Source organism: Ovis canadensis, chromosome 3, assembly GCF_042477335.2.
Source record: "Ovis canadensis isolate MfBH-ARS-UI-01 breed Bighorn chromosome 3, ARS-UI_OviCan_v2, whole genome shotgun sequence".
NCBI classification, from domain to species: Eukaryota; Metazoa; Chordata; class Mammalia; order Artiodactyla; family Bovidae; genus Ovis; species Ovis canadensis.
Genome location: NC_091247.1, coordinates 149,051,748 through 149,071,122, shown reverse-complemented (window position 1 = coordinate 149,071,122; position 19,375 = coordinate 149,051,748). Strand labels below are relative to the sequence as shown.

The 19,375-nt window shown below is 36.8% G+C and overlaps 1 protein-coding gene across 3 annotated transcripts in view; it reads right to left on the bottom strand.

Moving 5' to 3' along the window:
- Positions 1-1,951: 1,951 nt before the first annotated feature.
- ADAMTS20 (ADAM metallopeptidase with thrombospondin type 1 motif 20) overlaps positions 1,952-19,375 on the bottom strand; it is a 203,704-nt gene continuing 186,280 nt past the window's right edge. For all 3 annotated transcript variants that reach the window (XM_069584522.1, XM_069584523.1, XM_069584524.1), the window contains 2 exons: positions 6,391-6,495; positions 1,952-3,463 (listed from right to left, as the gene is read on the bottom strand). In XM_069584522.1, the coding sequence (XP_069440623.1) occupies positions 3,374-3,463; positions 6,391-6,495 (195 nt within the window). In that variant the 3' untranslated portion in view covers positions 1,952-3,373. The remainder of the gene's footprint in view (positions 3,464-6,390; positions 6,496-19,375) is intronic.

The window sequence follows — 19,375 nt, the reverse complement described above, 5'->3', positions numbered from 1 at the left end:
AAGAGGCTTTTTTAGTTCTTCACTTTCTGCCATAAGGATGGTGTCATCTGCATATCTGAGGTGATTGATATTTCTCCCAGCAATCTTGATTCCAGCTTGTGCTTCCTCCAGCCCAGCATTTCTCATGATGTACTCTGCATATAAGTTAAATAAGCAGGGTGACAATATACAGCCTTGACGTATTCTTTTCCTGATTTGAAACCAGTCTGTTGTTCCTTGTCTGTTTCTAACTGTTGCTTCTTGACTTACATACAGATTTCTCAGGAGGCAGATAAGGTGGTCTGGTATTCCTATCTCTTGAAGAATTTTCCAGTTTGTTGTGATCCACACAGTGGAAGGCTTTATTGTAGTCAGTGAATCAGAAATAGATGCTTCTGGAACTCTCTTGCTTTTTCGATGATCCGATGGATGTTGGCTATTTGATCTCTGGTTTCTCTGCCTTTTCTAATACCAACTTGAACATCTGGGATTTTCACAGTTCACATAGTGTTGAGCCTGGCTTGAAGAATTTTGAGCATTACTTTCCTATCATGTGAGATGAGTGCAATTGTGTTAGATAAATATAAATTCAAACAGTTGAATACTACTCTCGACCCCATCAGATCAAAAAAATTTGACATGTCACTGAGAATGTAGATATTCTTTTTTTAAAAATCATTTTCAACATGGTTTTTAATACCTTAATGCACATATACACACACAAACACATCAGAGACATGGCATTGCATACTCAAAATACTCTATAAAAGTTATAATGTAAATATATATTTGCATTATGATTTATTCATGTTTATCATTTTGCTAAAGTCATTGGTTTTAATAGTGTATATTAGTATATATTAACTTATTAGTCTATTTACTTTCACCTGTTTTTTCTTCTATTGATGGACAGTTAGGTTATTTTCATTGTTTAAAAATGGAGCAGCAGTAACATTCTTGTACATATTTCCTTGCACAAGAGGTAAGAACATTTAGATAAAAGTCAGTAGCTGTATCATAAACCAGGTGCATCTTTCATCTCCAATAGATATTCTCAAATAGATCTGCATAGACTACACTAATCTACACTGACCATAAATTATGAATCATTACTTCATAACTGCACCAATATTTGGTATTATCAGGCTTTTACCATTTTTGCTATTTTTATTGGTAAAATATGGTATGAAAGAATGTAGATATTCTAATATTTGTACACAGAGACAGTGGTAATTCAAATTTATTCCACCCCTTTAGAAAGTAGTACTTTGGCAATTTCTGGTGAAGTTGAAGACAAAAAATGGTGGACATAAAATCTTATTGTTCCCAAGGATCTTCTCCCTCTATTGGGAGAAGATTGTGAGTCCTCACTCATTTCCATACATCTGACCATCCTGCCCTGTAGCAGAAGTATATTTCCCTGTCCCATTGCCTAGGATTTGGTCATGTGATTTAATGTGGCCAACTGAATATAAGCATACATGGTACCCCTTCTATAAACAGAAGTCATGGAAAATTTCTGTCAGCCTCATGCCCTTATTTCCATAAGGGTGTACACTGCTACTGCTAAGTCACTTCAGTCGTGTCTGACTCTGTGTGACCCCATAGACAGCAGCCCACCAGGCTCCCCCGTCCCTGGGATTCTCCAGGCAAGAACACCAGAGTGGATTGCCATTTCCTTCTCCAGTGCATGGAAGTAAAAAGCGAAAGTGAAGTCACTCAGTCTTGTCCGAGTCTTAGCGACTCCATGGACTGCAGCCCACCAGGCTCCTCCATCCATGGGATTTTCCAGGCAAGAGTACTGGAGTGGGGTGCCATTGCCTTCTCCTAGGCAGGAGCTATTTCCACCGAAATTGCAACAATTAGAGTAAAATGTTTTAGAATTTCTGAAGTGATTTTCCAGTTACAGACTTTTTTTGGTGATTCTTTTTTTTCCCTCTTTTTTAAGGAAAATGAAAGCAAAGTCCCAATGTATCACACAAATATCTTTATTATTCAAATATTTGTAAATTATATGATTTTACTTATGCATAAAAACATTTCTAGAACATGTTATACATTTCGTAATAATGTTTGTAACTGGTTTCAGGCACATAGTGCAAAATACTTCTTTTCTGATACAGAGATCCCTAAATGTTTATTTAACCACATTGGTACAAAATTGCTTTAGTACCTTATATGGTACAATACACCCCTAATAGTTTGAAAAAGAAAAACTTTGTGGGTAAAACTACTACACTACTATTTCCTGGCAAAAATCTATTATTACATTCAGTTTTCTTGGTTTATAGAGGAGGTTATCATAGAAAAATATTATCTATGATTCTTTTAAAATCAAATGGTTGTATAATACACAATTAAATTATTCACCTAAAAAATCTCTTAATACCTGAGCATTTACTCATGAATAGTTAATTTTTATACTATCTTTCATGTTCTGGATTTGAGAGACCTCAGATATAAAATAACTTGAACTCCCTAATAAAAATTTTGTATATGTAAAAATAATTTTATGTTTACCAAAACAGGTTCTTCAAAATGTCAATAATTCTTAGTTTTCTACTTGATTAATATACAGTACATAACTTAGAGAAAATAAATTTTTTAAGAGTAGACATATAGGCATATAAGTTATAAAGACATGACAGAATATAAACATTTTAAAAACAATGTATTGCTCTTATAAGTACAATCAAATTAGAGGTAGGTGTTTTTAAGTGAAATTCTACTAAATCATATTTTATTCTGTATTATACCCACAAAATTTCATGTTTAGTATTTAACCCAACTATATACTTTAATTACAAAACTATACTATATTTTAGGATGATTTTTTTGAAGCACCATAATGCACAATTGAAAATTAAAGGAAACATAAAACAAGGTATCTAAGCTGTATCAGTAGAAAGTATAATGGCTATGTACTTTTTTGATGTGACCATTGATTTGCTATTCTCCTGACAGATTCAATAATGTTTATGATTTAAGTTCATTTTCCTAATTTTTATTTGCTCCATTTTAACAAGTAGAATAAGCATTTCATTGTACAGTAGGATGTGAGCAGAGATTTACATGTGTGTTTATAGGCATAACATAATTCTGGTCCAGTGCAATCTGTTAACAGTAGTATTATCCTAGCATAATTCAAACATCCCTGTATGCCCTACCATAAATTATTTCATCCTTTTAAGGATCCTGATTAGAACCATGTATCATTCAGTTTATTTCAAAGGCCTTGAAACATTAAGCAGTGACTGACTCCTCATGAGCATCCTGGAAAAAAGGCACAAATATTTTAGACATAAATCTCAGGAAGGAGTAAAGAAACAAGCACCAGCTATTTGCAGGTTCCAGAGAATGTCTCTTCTTTGGAACACACTTTCCTTCTGAATGTTCACACTACTTGAATTGGAAGACCAGTAGTCATGTGAGGAATACACTTTCCACAGAACCCTCCACATCTGCCATAGACTTTGGTTCCATCCTGAAAATAGAAAAGGCAAAAATACAGGAGAATCTGTTACATGCTGGTATCTGTGTGCACAAGGCAGAAAAGCAAAGGCTTTGAATCATGTGGCTGAAATAATTAGCCAAGGTTTCCTATAACAATTATACTTGAGGACAAAGATCAGGCCATTTCAGGATTAGCTGAAATCTGTGGTCACAGGAATTAGAGAACCCGAGATTCATATTAGCCACTTGATGATTATAAACTACACTTTACATTAGACAATTCATCTCAATCCACATATTTTTCATCAAGGTATCTATTTGCTTCAGTGAGTTTATTAAAACCTCTCCCAATTTGTTGTCCAGTGTTTCTCACAGACCAAATAAAAGAAAGGTATTAGGATTTTATATAAGATTCTCATGGACTAAATAAAAGAAGGATATTATGCAAACTTGACCTTAACTTCAAACATCTCCTGGAAGCATTAGAAACACAGCTTGAAGAAAATATAAAAGGTGATAGAATGGAGGGAAAAAACTGGATTGAAAGTAATAATTATAACTAGACACAGAGTCAGACACAACTTAGTGACTAAACAACAACAGAAAAGGAGATTCTTTCTTCTCTTTTTTTTTTTAGAAAAGCAGAGCTGCTAACTGAGGAATGAGTGGGCAGAAGCTGGTGAAGGAAGTGATGAGGACAGGATAGATTTTCTTTCCAGACTGTCTTCCAACTTTAGGTCCAAAAGTCAAAAGGCCTTTTGATAGGATGAAACAAAAATAGTTTGAACTCTTATGGTTTCTGAAGAAGGTAAGTTTTGCTTTATTTATGTTTTTGTTTTTTTTAATCTAAGGAGGGAGGGTAGAAAAGGAAACTGGGTTCCTGAAACTTTTGAGGATAAATAATGTTTTGAGATCAGGGGCTTTTGAAGTTGCCTCTTCTTTCAGAAGCTTTCTACACTCTAGAGAATCTGAGTAAACAGAGAAGGGGATGGCAGTAAAAATTCCAATTTATATACATTCCTGTTCTCAAATGGATCAAGTAAACCCCTAATCTTGTTTAACTTTACTAGGAAATGAAAATATGTGTTCATTTCCATAAGTACATTTGGGTTTCATAAGTCAGAGTTTCATACCATGCGTCAGATCTCAGGAAATACCTTCATGTGCAAAATCTTTTATTGAAGGAGAAATTCTCAATTAAGTAAACAAATAGTCTTTACAATAAAACTTAAATAGATGCAAAAGGAATGATTGTACTAAATATTCATTTTTACTGCTGCCCTTGGCCAGCTGTCATTCAACCAGAAGATACCTAACAACTAGATAAAGTCAGAATATCTCATTGCACTGTCTAAATTTTATACCTGCTCAGAACATATTTTAACTAAGTAATTGATTTATTTCTGTTCTTCTACCCAAAAGGATGACACCTAAATTTGCCAAATAAATATTTAGAAATAAATAGCCATTTTAAAAGCCTACTGTTTACCCATGTGATAGAAATAATAAAAATATAAAGTCTTTAATTATTAATTAAAACACAATTTCATAATAGTCAGAAATAAAGTATTTTAAAGTCTGCAAATATCAGAAAATTGAATTTCATTTACAAGTAGTATTCACATATAGGAATGAAGTCACTTTTAGCAAAAGAAAGAAAAATTCTAAAACCTTGGTGTAGTCAGGGACTGTTGATGGTATTGATTTAAATGGTGCAATATAGGTGAGAACAGAAATTATAACACAGATCCTGATTAATGTAGATCAGGTCATGCTATCTAAGATCTGGTAATTCTAAGTACCAGGAGCCATCTCATAAATTTTATGTGCTAGCACACTACACCAGCACCACAATTAGGAGGATAATACTTTAGATAATACGTGTGCTATAGGAAAAATTAAAATCCCAGGGCACCGGCCCTGAGTGCAGTGCCTTGTCTCATACATCGAACGTGGACTGGCGATCTACTTCATACATGGTAATATACATGTTTCAGTGCTATTCTCTCAAATCATGGCAATGTTTTCTAAATAAAGATAGACGAGGAAAATGTTCATACAACCATAAAAATATTCCTAATTCTTGAAGAAACTATAATGGATGTTCATTAAATGACAAATGACTCTGACATCACTAACTCAATAAGTCAAAGCAGTGAAGTAAATAAACCAAAAATTTACCTCTTACTTTGAAATATTAAAACGTAACAGTCTTTACTAATTAGAGTATAGCTAAAAAGACTACCTCTTTTTGAAGCACCTGTGTTTCAAACCATTAGCCCCAAACTTGAACTACTTAAATCTATAATGCTCTGGCACTTGATTTCATGCAGATATCTATAGCCTAAACAAGAATGCGTATATATATAAAACCTCCATAAGCACATGAATAAAAATGAACCTCATTCCATAATTTCATTAGTTATACCTCGTCATAATGTAACATACCCCATTATATGAAAAAACTCATTAATCATTCAGTTCAGTTCAGTTAAGTCACTCAGTCGTGTCCGACTCTTTGTGACCCCATGAATTGCAGCACGGAAGGCCTCCCCGTCTATCGCCAACTCCCGGAGTTTACTCAAACTCATGTCCATAGAGTTAGTGATGCCATCCAGACATCTCATCCTTGGTCATCCCCTTCTTCTCCTGCCCCCAATCCCTCCCAGCGTCAGAGTCTTTTCCAGTGAGTCAACTCTTCTCATGAGGTGGCCAAAGTACTGGAGTTTCAGCTTCAGCATCAGTCCTTCCAAAGAAATCCCAGGGTTGATCTCCTTCAGGATGGACTGATTGGATCTCCTTGCAGTCCAAGGGACTCTCAAGAGTCTTCTCCAACACCACAGTTCAAAAGCATTAGTCATTAACTTCATATAATTCTGAATTTAAGGTAGAGGAATTTAACACTACTTCACAGCACAGAAGTACTTCAGACAGGCTTTTTGGTCCAGCAGGACTTACCTGTGATCTGTGAATGATCACAGAGGCATAACTGCCCTGAGCCAGCCACTTTGCTGTACTGGATATCTTCATCCCAGTTCCTGCCAAATTAATGCTGAACTGTCCCTTGATTATAAATAAAAAATAAAAAAAAATAAGACTAGATGGAATTAATAAAAAATATATTTATGTATGTACTTGGCTGGAAACACATGAATTGGCATGATCTAAAAAACTTGCCTTCCTAGATTCTTTAGAAAATGAAAGAATGTTGATATAAAACATACACTTTCTTACACTAACAAAATGAACAAGCTAGAGATTTTTGAAACTGATTACAAATAAATCTTCTCAATTACAAGGGACAACTGAAATAATGCCAGATAGTGTTATCTGTTGAAAAGTAATTTTGTCCAGTCCTAGGATTCTAGTGATTGACAGCTAGATTGACAGCTAGATTACATTCCTAGAGCATCACCAACAGCAAGTCTAGATAGACGCGGTGTCATAGGGACTGGTACCAGACTAGCATTTATCCAGTTTCAATTTTTGACCCCTCACTGCTAACTTCACTGATAAGTTACACCTATTTAATGTATTTCCTTCTGTTATTGTGTCCTTACATCTATCACACAAAAACTATTGAACATAGTATTGCGGTCCCAGCTATCACATCCTTTTAAGTACCCAGAAGTGTTATGCAGATGTGTGATGCCACATGAATTACACACATGGTATGTGAGCCCCCTAGTGGCATTATGATCTAATTATTTTCAAGACACAAGAACCATTTTACGTCAAAATATTCTAGACTATCACTGTTAAAAACTAAACTTTAAATATCCGTTAAGTAAGAAAGTGCATGACTAAAATGGATAAAATATGTGGCATTCATGTATATGATCTCACAGTACAGAATCACACACTGAAAAGCTGAAGTATTTAATGAATGCTAATTAAGCCTACGCCCATGTTCAGTATACATATAGATTTAGAGCTATATTAGGACAATCTTAGATCACATCACAATATTCTGTGGCCTAGGGCACAGGAATCTTGAGCAAAACTGTGATAAAACATTAAGGATTATGTTACGTGATGGGAAATATTACCTTTCATGAAAGCAAACGTAAAATATAGTTGTAATATAAATTACTACAATTGCTAAAAATTATGTATCAATTCAGTTTATTAAGTTAGATTTCTTATCAATCACATACTTATTTAAAATCAAAATGGATTCAAATGTATTTATAATACAATGATAATATATGCAGGATTTCCCCCGAACAGAAATAATTTGTTTCAGATAAATTCCAAAGAAAGTTTATTATTATATACATCACTTGGTTATGGAATTTAAAACACCTGTATGTTTGCTTCATTGATGTAATCCTAGATTCCAAAAGAAGGCCTAGGAACTCTGTGTGTGTGTGCTTAGTCACTCAGTCATGTCCAACTCTGTGCAACCCCATGGACTATAGTCCTCCAGACTCCTCTGTCCATGGGGATTCTCCAGGCAAGAATACTGGAATGGGTTACTACGCCCTCCTCCAGGGGATCTTCCCAACCCAGGGATGGCACCCAGGTCTCCTGCACTGCAGGCAGATACTTTACTGTTTGAGCCATCAGGAAGACCCATTCAGGTATTCAGTAAGTGTTTTTAAACAGATGAATTAAGTGTAACATTATAAATATTAAATTTTAGCATCATAAAAATTAATATATAGATATATATCTAACACTTTATACTTGTGATAATAAATGACATGAACACTAGACACATCAGAATTTTACATTAGTAAAAATTAAAACTAATTCTAAGGATATATTCTACTATTTGATACTTAGTCATCTGATACAGATTTTGAACTAAATATTTAACCCCACATTAACTCATTTTTTAAGTCAGCTTCTTGCCAAATAAAAGAAATGGAAATATATTCTGTGAAGTAGCTTGTCTGTAACTAACCATTTATGTCACTCTTGTTGTGTCATGCAGTATTTTCACAACTTAATATTTATCGTTTACTTCCCTGCTCAACGTTGCTGGGAAGGATTCAAATGTATATACACTGGAAGTGAAAGAAAAAAAAATCCAACTGAGTAATGAGAGATTCAAGTGGTCATTAACATAATCAGTTGGGTCTAGAAATATCTATAGCTTCATTTTTCCAGGTTAATTTTCAAGAGCTTTGCTTACTTCTTTAGTCCTTCTTCAAAAGCTACATAATGGTATCAAGAAGTAGAAAAACAGTTCATCTGAAACTGGGGATGATATCAATTGAGATAAAAATACATTTCACTCATTTGTCCAAAACTGAGTGGCAGACTTAGTGTCAAGTAGCCACAAGAGGGGAAAGGTCAGTCCTTATCCCAGTTCCCAAGAAGGGCAGTACTAAAGAATGTTCAAACCAGCAAACAATTGCACTCATCCCCCACACTAGTAAGGTTATGCTTAAAATCCTGCATGCTAGGCTTCAGCATTATGTGAACCGAGAACTTCCAGATGTTCAAGCTGGGTTTAGAAAAGGCAGATGAACCAGAGACCAAATTGCCAACATTTGCTGGATCACAGAGAAAGCAAGGGAATTCTAGAAAAACATCTACCTCTGTTTCATTGACTACGCTAAAGCCTTCAACTGTGCGGATAATAACAAACTGTGGAAAACTTAAAGAGACAGGAATACCAGACCATCTTACCGGTCTCTTGAGAAACCTGTATGCTGGTCAAGAAGCAACAGTTAGAATCTTGTACAGAACAACTGACTGGTTCAAGACTGAGAAAGGAGTATGACAAGGCCTGTTTACTGTCACCCTATTTATTTGACTTATAAGCCGAGCACATCATGAGAAATACTGGGCTGGATGAGTTACAAGCTGGAATCAAGATTGCCAGGAGAAATATCAACAACCGCAGATATGCGGATGATACCACTCTAATGGCAGAAAGTGAAGAGGAACAAAACAACCTCTTGATGAGGGTGAAGGAGAAGAGTGAAAAGGCCAGCTTCAAATGAAATATTAAAAAAAAAAAAAACAACTAAGATCATAGCAACCAGCCCATCACTTCATGGCAAATAGAAGGGGAAAAGGTGGAAGCAGTGACTGATTTCCTCTTCTTGGGCTCTAAAATCACTGCGGACGATGACTGCAGCCATGAAATCAGATTACTCTGGGAGATGCTGAGAGACAAGAAAGCCTGATGTGCTGCAGTCCATGGGGTCACAAAGAGTCAGACACAACTTGGTGACTGAGCAACAAAAACTATGGGAGTACTGAGAAAGGTCTTAGTCTTGATCTGAGAAGAGAAGCATAGATTGATGGTTGCCAGAGGTAGGAGTCAAGAGGAAGGGAAGTGTGTGAGAGTGGACAAAAAAGAAAATCTTCCAGTGACAAGATACATCACAAGTAGAAGGTAAGGTGATTCAAAAGAACTAAGAATTCAACAAATAGGAATGTTTTCCTGGAATAATTAGCTTCATTAAAGGAAAATATACTTATGGATACAGAGGGAAAGCATAGAAATAGATACAAGCTTCAAAGTTCCACTTCTTGGACTGACTGCTTCGTTCATACATCCCTATTATGTCATTAGGTTTTACAGTTTTAAAGTTTGTTCCACCTATTTTACTATGAAAGGGATCTATAAATCTAATGCAATTCCAAAAAGAGAACTGATTCTAAAATTTATATAAATTTATATTTCTTTTATAAAGAAATTAAAATAATTAAAACAAGTTTGAAAAAAAGAATAAAGTTAAAAGGACCCACACTACCTTGTTTTAACACTTATTATAAGGCTATCATTGGAGAAGGGCATCCACTTCAGTATTCTTGCCTGGAGAACCCCATGGACAGAGGGGCCTGGTGGGCTTCAGTCCATAGGGATGCAAAGAGCCAGACACAGTTGAGCCAGACACAGCTTAGCACACATGTGAGCATAAAGCTGTCAGAGGTGGTGCTAGTGTTAAAGAACCTGCCTGCCAATGCAGGAGATATAAGAGATGTGGGTTTAATCCCTGGGTCAGGAAGATCTCCTGGAGTAAGAAATGGCAACATGCTCCAGTATTCTTGCCTGGAAAATTCTATGGACAGAGGAGCCTGGGAGGCTATGGTCCATGAGGTCAAAGAGTCGGATGCAACTGAGCACACACACACACATCCACACCCAAACATAAAGCTATCATAACCAAGACAGTGCTGTGATGGTGAAGAGAGAGACATATGCTGATCAATGGATCAGAACAGAGAGTCAGAAATAGACTCAAAATATGTCCAGTTGACTTCTCTTGGCCACACCACATGGCAAGCGGAATCTTAGTTCCCTGACTAGAGACTGAACTTGTAGCCACTGCATTGGAAGCATGGATTCTTAACCACTGAACGACCAAGGAAGTCCCCTCCAGTTGATTTTTGACAAAGGTGGAAAGGAGAGAAACAACTGCCTTCTCAACTTATGGTGTTAGGACAATTGGAGGTCTATAGGCAAAACTCCTGCAACTTCATACAAAATTAGTTCAAAATCAATCATAGGTCTAGATATAAAACATACAACTATAAATTTTTTTAAGAAAACATAGCAGAAAATCTTTGTAACTTGGACTAAGTCAAAGAGTTCTTAAATATGACACTAAATGTCATAAAGAAAAAAAATGCTAAATTTGAATTCATTAAACTTTAAAACCTCCACTTAAGTGTAAGACACTTAAGAAAAAGAAGGGATAAGGTCCAGACCATGAGTGAAACATGTGCGAACGTTATATACAACAAAAGATTTGTATCCAGACTATATACAGAACTCTCAGGACTTCCCTGGTAGTACGGTGGGTAAGAATCTGCTTGCCAATGCAGGCAGAAAGATTGGATCCGTGGTGTAGGAAGATTCCACGTGCCATGGGGCAAGTAGGCCCCTGCACTCGGAGCCCATGCTCCACGACAAGAGAAACCACTGCAGTGAGAAGAGCACGCACCACAACTAGAGAGAAACCCCTGTCACCAGAGCTAGAGGAAGCTGGCGAGCAGCAACAAGGACCAGGGAAGCCAAAAATTAATTAACTTTAAAAAAAGAACTGTCAAAACTATAAACGTTAATGGACAATTAGGAAACAAACAACTTAATTGTTCAGATGAGAAAGACTTGGATATACACTTTACCAAAGAGGATACTCAGATGACAGTTAAGCACATGAAAGATGCTTAACATTATGAGTGAAATAGAAATTAAAACTACAAAAAGATATCACTGAAGATGGGGAAATGAAAAACTTGACAATACTAAGTGCTGACAAAAGAAGAGAAACAACTAGAAATTTAATCTTTGCTGATGGGAATTTAAAAATGGTATAGTCACTGTATCAAACAGTTGGATTGGGGGGCTGGGTAGGAGGGAGGTCCAAGAGGGCCGGGATATATGTATACTCATGACTGATTCACATGGCTGTACAGTGGAAACCAATACAACATTGTAGAGCAGTTATTCTTCAATTAAAAAAAAAATTAAAACAACAAAAATAAACTAGTTTTCAAGTTTCCTATAAAGTTAAACATACATATACCATGTGACCCTACAATCTCACTCACAGGCATTTCTCCCAGAGAAATGGAAATACATGCACACACAAAAACCTGTGCACAAATGTGCATATCCGCTCTGTCCATAATTTCCAAATTCTATAAACAACCTATTTTTTTCCAACAAATGAACACTGTAGGGTAACTGTATGACATCTGATTGATGGAATAATGCTTAGCAATGAAAAAGAGCAAATTATTGACACATGCAGCATGCAAAAGACAGATGGACCTCAAAAGAATTACATTGACCAATGTAATGAGAAGGAGGCCCATCTCAAGAGGTTACGCACTGTGTGACTTCATTTCTATGACATTTCTACGTCATCCCAGAAAATGCAAAACTAAAGCAATGAAGTAAAGATCAGCGTTTACCAGGAGGTAGGTGGAAGGAATGCACTCCACAGAGCCAGTATGAGGGAGTTGTTCTATATTCAGATCATGGTGATAACAACATGAATTTGCATACATGTCTAAAACTGTATACTAATAAAGGCAATTTTACTGTTATCTTTTTTCAGTTTAAAATGTGAATGGATATAACATCTAAAGAAAAAAAAATTCCAATTGACTTGAAAACAGAAAACAAATTACATTCTATATGTAAGAAATACATTTCAAACAAAGTGACTCAGAAAAGCCAAAATTAAAAGTATGTGTGGCAGTGAAGAGAGAATTACTGTGCTGACTTATGGTGATCATCTTTTAAAAATTAAGATAAATTAATTAATTTTAATAAAAGGATGTGCAAGACTATACAGACTTCCCAGGTGGTGCCAGTGCTAAAGAACCTGCCTGCCAAAGTGGGAGACAGAAGAGACGTGGGTTCGATCCCTGGGTCGAGAAGATACCCTGGAAAAGGGCATGGCAACCCACTCCAGTATTCTTGTGTGGAAAATCCCATGGACAGAGGAGCCTGGTGGGGTTACAGTTCATAGGGCTGCAAAGAGTTGCACATGACTGAGGTGACTTCGCACACACACATGCATGCAAGAGTATACCTGGTAACTGGGCATAAAAAGAGAGCAAGTGAAGCAAATCCTGATAATGTAAAATAGAATTCAAGTCTGATATTAGGAAAACATGACATAGAAGTGCTAAAACCATGATCTACAATGAAGATATAACACATGAATATTATACATCAAATAACACAGCTACTTTTATGAAGCAAAACTATAGGAGATGAAAGGAGACATAGGTAGAAACATCCTAAAAATAGGAAATTGTAATATACCACTTTTAGCAACAAGATAGATCAAGAGAACAAGAATAAGGAGAAAGAGGATCTAAGCAGTATAATCAAAAGGGTATGCATATACATCTAACTTGACACATTATAATAAAAAATACACATTCAAAATATTTAAAAATTGGCTCTAAATACTCAAAATGTATGCTGGCCATGATCCTTTGGCATTGGATATTTCTCCTGCTCTCGTGTAATCAATATTAATTACAAGATAGATAAAGAGATACACATTGGGGATTTTTCTTTTTTGTGGCCCTGTGAAAAGTACCAAACATTTTACTTCACTTCACTTTTGATGTATGTATTCTAAAGTCACATCACACTTCTTAACTTCATCTTATATTACAATATTGCAAAGTTTATTTCCCTTAAAGATTGCCATATGTGTCCATTCTCTTTTTAGCATTTATGTCCTGGGGTGCCCTGTCATATGCAAACACAGAGGATGTGGTTTTGATGAATGCTAAACAACAGAATAAGTTCTTTCTGTGACATTAAACATCTGGAGAGTATTCATGAAATGTTGTATAAATTAACACACAATCTGGTTTATATATTTGACAGAATATCTTCAAGAATACTGGGCAGTTTGTACTCTTAGTAACAGTAACTTCAGGCAATTGAACACAGACTGGAAAAAAAAATGGGCATATCTTTTTTTGACAGCACATACTTATGCCCAATAACATCTAATTTTGGAAATAAAGCTTTGTGTTCCAGAAATGTCTAGAGAACTCTGTGGGGAAGACATCTCACCTTGATGAGCAGGAGGAGCATTTTATTACTATAATAGTGCTGCCTTTGACTTTCTGAAGGATCTTAGACAGCTTTTTGACACAGAGTGTCTCTTTCTCCAACTGTAAACTGGAGTTACCTAGTTTATAACTACAAAACTTTCTCAAGATATTGTAGGAGGAAATGACCATTATATTACTTATTTGTGTATCAGTCTCCTGTGAATTTTATTGATGTCTCACTGACCAGGGGCTTCCAAGGTGGTGCAGGGGTAAAGAATCTGCAAGAGATGCAAGAGACAAGGGTTCAGTATCTGAGTTGAGAAGATTCCTGGAGAAGGAAATGGCAACTCACTCCAATATTCTTTCCTGGGAAATCCCACGAACAGAGGAGCCTGGCAGAGTATAGTGCAAGGGATCACAAAGAGTCGGACACAACTGAGCAACTGAGCACAGCCATAAATATTTGTTTACAAGTCTCTATGTGAGCATATGTCATACATCTCATTTGCCAGACCTTATTCAATTCAACATGTTATAAAAAGGACCAGATTTCCAGAACTTCATGATCTTCCCAAAATGATGGTACCTTATAGCAGACTCTTCACATCTCTAGGTGGCATCTTCAATTTCCCTCTCTCTAATCATATCAAGTACATGACCGAAAGGAACTCAGCCATTAAAAAGAATTCATTTGAATCAGTTCTGATGAGATGGATGAAACTGGAGCCGATTATACAGAGTGAAGTAAGCCAGAAAGAAAAACACCAATACAGTATACTAACACATATATATGGAATTTAGGAAGATGGCAATGACGACCCTGTATGCAAGACAGGAAAAAAGACACAGATGTGTATAATGGACTTTTGGACTCAGAGGGAGAGGGAGAGTGTGGGATGATTTGGGAGAATGGCATTCTAACATGTATACTATCATGTAAGAATTTAATCGCCAGTCTATGTCTGATGCAGGATACAGCATGCTTGGGGCTGGGGCATGGGGATGACCCAGAGAGATGTTATGGGGAGGGAGGTGGGAGGGGGGTTCATGTCTGGGAACTCATGTAAGACTTAAAGATTTTAAAATTAAAAAAATAAAAAACTAAAAAAAAAAAAAGAAGGAAAATGGATTATTGGACAAAGCTGACCAGTCTTGACATGAGCTGGTCATTGGAGAATGAATAATCTCCATTTAAAGAGTAAAAATGGAAATGTTATTTTAAATACATATGTGAGGGAAAAGATTGTTTAGAGCTGTAAAAGTTTTAGATTACACATCCTTGACCTTAGAACATGTGTTCAAAGAGATGCAATATAAAACTTCAGAAGGGGAAGTTCATCAGGGGAAAGAGAGTCCTGGGAAAAGAACTAAATAAAAGATGTAGGTCAGAGAGTCATCATCTTGGAGGGAGACCAATTGTCTGGTAGATGAACATGAAAGAAGAGAAAGAGAAGAATAGACATGAATCAAGCTGCTGCTGCTGCTGCTGCTGCTGCTAAGTCGCTTCAGTCATGTCCGACTCTGTGCGACCCCATAGACAGCAGCCCACCAGGCTCCCCCATCCCTGGGATTCTCCAGGCAAGAACACTGGAGTGGGTTGCCATTTCCTTCTCCAATGCATGAAAGTGAAAAGTGAAAGTGAAGTCGCTCAGTCGTGTCCGACTCTTAGCGACCCCATGGACTGAAGCCTACAAGGCTCCTCTGTCCATGGGATTTTCCAGGCAAGAGTACTGGAGTGGGGTGCCATTGCCTTCTTCAATGAATCGAGCTAACCAGGCTCAAAGATTGAGTGACAGCTTGAGATTCCTCTGAAAAGTTATCTACCTTAAAAGCAGAGCCAAGAGAGGGAGCACTTTTGGAACGGCAATTTGAAGAGACCTGTGGACTAAAGAGTGAAACATAGGGAAAAACAGGAATAGAGGAGAATTTCCTCAACTTGATAAAGAACACATACCAAAATTCTGTAGCCAACAATACAGTTAATGATGGAAGTTTGAATGCTTTCTCCCTAAGATCAGAAGCAATTAAAGCATATTCACTATCGCCACTCTTCAAAATGCTAGAAGTTACAGACATACGTACTAATATGATTCTACTTATACAATAGACAAAAAAAGACAAAAATTATGGAAAGGAAGACTAGATTAGTGGTTGCTAGGGGATAAGGTGAAGCTGGTGGTGCAAGGGGAGTAGTTGTCATTATAAAAGTCCTTGTGATGATGAAAATGTTCTGTATCTTGATATAGTGATGTCAATATCATAGTTGCAATATTATACTATAATCCTATAAGATGTTACCATTTGGGGATACTGGGTACATGAGATCCCTGTCTTATTTCTTAGAGCTACATGTCAACAGTTATCTCGAAACAAAATGTTTCATTTCAAGCATTTAAAAAATTATAAAACAACAACCATTTAAATTCTCTTGAAATTGTCCTAAGGTTATACAACAATTGGAGAAACATTTATTCAAGAAAATCTATGAAATCTAGGTTAGAAGAGTAAGTGTCTGTGACATTTGAACCATGACCTGTCTATGGCCTGTCCTCTCTTTTTCCCACCTCAGCAAGATGATAGCTCCACTCATCATGGGTACAGCTAAGAACAGAGGATTTTATTTCCCCCAGCTCTCTGTTAGGGATAAGCTTTCTCCAAGGGTATATGTCAAGGGCAGCAGGGAGCAGGTGAGACACCAGCACTCCTCATCTCACACAGCTCTGTCCTACAGAAGCTGGATCAGAGGTAAGAACTACAGAGATCTGAAGCTCCATTCCGCCACTCAGTCCTTATTCATAGATCTGGAGATCTGCCCCACGCTTGGTCGGCCAAGAACTCAAGGCCTGAATCATTCCCACTTAAAATCACTGGTAGGGCACAGGTTTCATGCTGAGCAGTACAAGCCAAGAAGACCAGGGAATAATGTCAAGACCCAGCATTCTGCTCATAGAGTAGGGATGTTACTCTGCAAAGTGGGATCTACCCACTCAATCCACAGAATGGGTGCAAAGGCTCTTCCTCAGGGAAAAATCAAGTTGCAAGAACAGAAAGTTTCACAGATTTTCCTAAGTAGCCTGAGTATTTGGGACAGAAAATGGGGAAGTTCAAGCCTAAAAGGGCTATTGAAAAAAAAAAAAAAAGATTTTAGTGGTGTGTAGTTGAGAGGAGCATGGTAGTAACTGCATGAGAGCAACAAGCAAAATAGTAGGTCAGATCTCAGTTTAACAGAGAAAACCAGGGAAAGAGATAGCTAAGAAAGTCGCTTTTTGAGGTTTTTCTGACCTGACCTCAAAGACTGACCTATAAGCCTACGCTGGCCCTGGGGCTTGAGTTTAATTGGCTCAGACCATAGAGTAATTTATGCCTCCAGGATGTTACTGAAAGAACAGAGCCATCATCTACCAGTTAGTAATGGGTAAGAGTTGAGTGTGATATCAGTAGAGGCAGACCAGCTAGAAACTTCATCAAAGAGAGCCCAGCTAAACACACTATCATTCCAGAAGGATTGGGTGACTGTACATGTCCAGGGCTGAGCCCTCGGAAGAGTGACACTAAAGGCTACATATTACAGGGAAATAGATGTCACTGAAATAGCCCAGTCAAGGAGCTAAACAAATAAACAGCTAAGCAAACAACAAATCCTAAAGGGGAAAGTAAACTTAGTATCCACTGTTGCTAAAATATACTATCTAAAATGATCCGTTTTCAACAAAAAATTGTGACACAGGCAAATAAACTGGAAAGGATGACTCATAATGGAGGAAAAGGCAGCAGAAACTGCCTTTGAGAGGTTTCAGATGTCAGACTGTGCAGATAAAGATTCAAAATATATTAAAAATATATCCAAAGCTATAAAAATATATCCAAAGAACTAAAGAAAACCCATGTTTAAAAAAGTAAGAAAAGTATGATAATAATGTCTCATCAAAAGAGACTATCACTAAAGAGATAAAAATTATATTTATAAAAAGATCTAAAGGATAATTCTGGAGCTGAAAAGCACAATAACCAAAATAAAAATTCACTAGAGGGGGTCAACCAGCAGATTGGAGCTGGCAGAAGAATCAGCAAACTTGAAAAGATACCAATAGTGATGATACAATCTGAAAAAGTAGCAAAAAAAAAAAAAAAGAAGAAGAAGAAGAAGAAAAACGAATAGAGCCATAGAGCCTCAGAGAATAATACACCAAACCATGCATGATGGAAGTACCAAAAGGACCAGATAATATATTTGAAGAAATCCTGGCTGAAAATTTTCTAAGTTTGGTGAAACTATATTAATCTACACATCTAAGAAGTCAACGGATTCCAAGTTGAGTAGACACAAAAAGATCCACATCCAAATATATCACAAGAAAGATGCTGAGACTCAAAAACAAAGGAAAAAATCTGAGAGCATCCAGAGGAAAATAAGCACATATATGGGAATGTCGGTAAGATAAATTGCTGAGTTCTGTTGTTCATCCAGAAGCCAGAGGACAGTGGGATGGCATATTTAGACTCACAGACTTAGGAAATGAACTTACAGTTGCCACAGAAGGAAAGCATACAAGTAAAGATAATTTCATCAATAGCAACTATAAAAGACATTATAATTGTATGTTTCTTTATTCTCAACTTATTTAAAAGTAATTGTATAAACCAGCATGTATGTAATTATACCATTGACCAGTAATATACAGAAATGTGGGCTTCCCAGGTGGCGCTAGTAGTAAAGAACCCACCTGCCAATGCAGGAGATGTAAGAGACACTGGTTTGATCTCTGGGTGGGGAAGATCCCCTGGAGAAGGGCATGGCAACCTACTCCAGTATACTGGCCTGGAGAATGCCACAGACAGAGGAGTCTGCTGGCTATGGTCCACAGGTTGCAAAGAGTCAGATATGACTGAAGCGACTTAGCACACAGGCATACAGAAATTTAACATACTTGAAAAGATTGCCACAAATGAAGCAGGCAGGTGGGACCAAAGATGTTTGGGGATAATTAAATGAAAGCAGCTGGTAACTGCAATCCACAGGAAGAAATGAAGAGAAGCAAAAAGTTTCACACACACACACACAAAACTCTATGAAATTTAAGTTCTCTCATTTCTTACCTCTAAAAGATATAAAATTATACAGTGAAAGTTACTCACTCGTGTCTGACTCTTTGCAACCCCATGGGCTATACAGTCCATGGAATTCTCTAGGCCAGAATACTGGAGTGGGTAGCCTTTCCCTTCTCCAGAGGAATTTTCTAACCCAGGGATCGAACCCAGGTCTCCTGCATCGCAGATAGATTCTTTACCAGCTGAGCCACAAGGGAAGCTCAAAATTATATAAAGTAATATTATAAAAATGTATTGTGGGTTTGTTACATAGGTTAGACGGTATATGCATTACAAATACAACAACAGAAAAGGAAAGGGGGAAAAGTATATGTAGGAGTAATACTTCTATGTC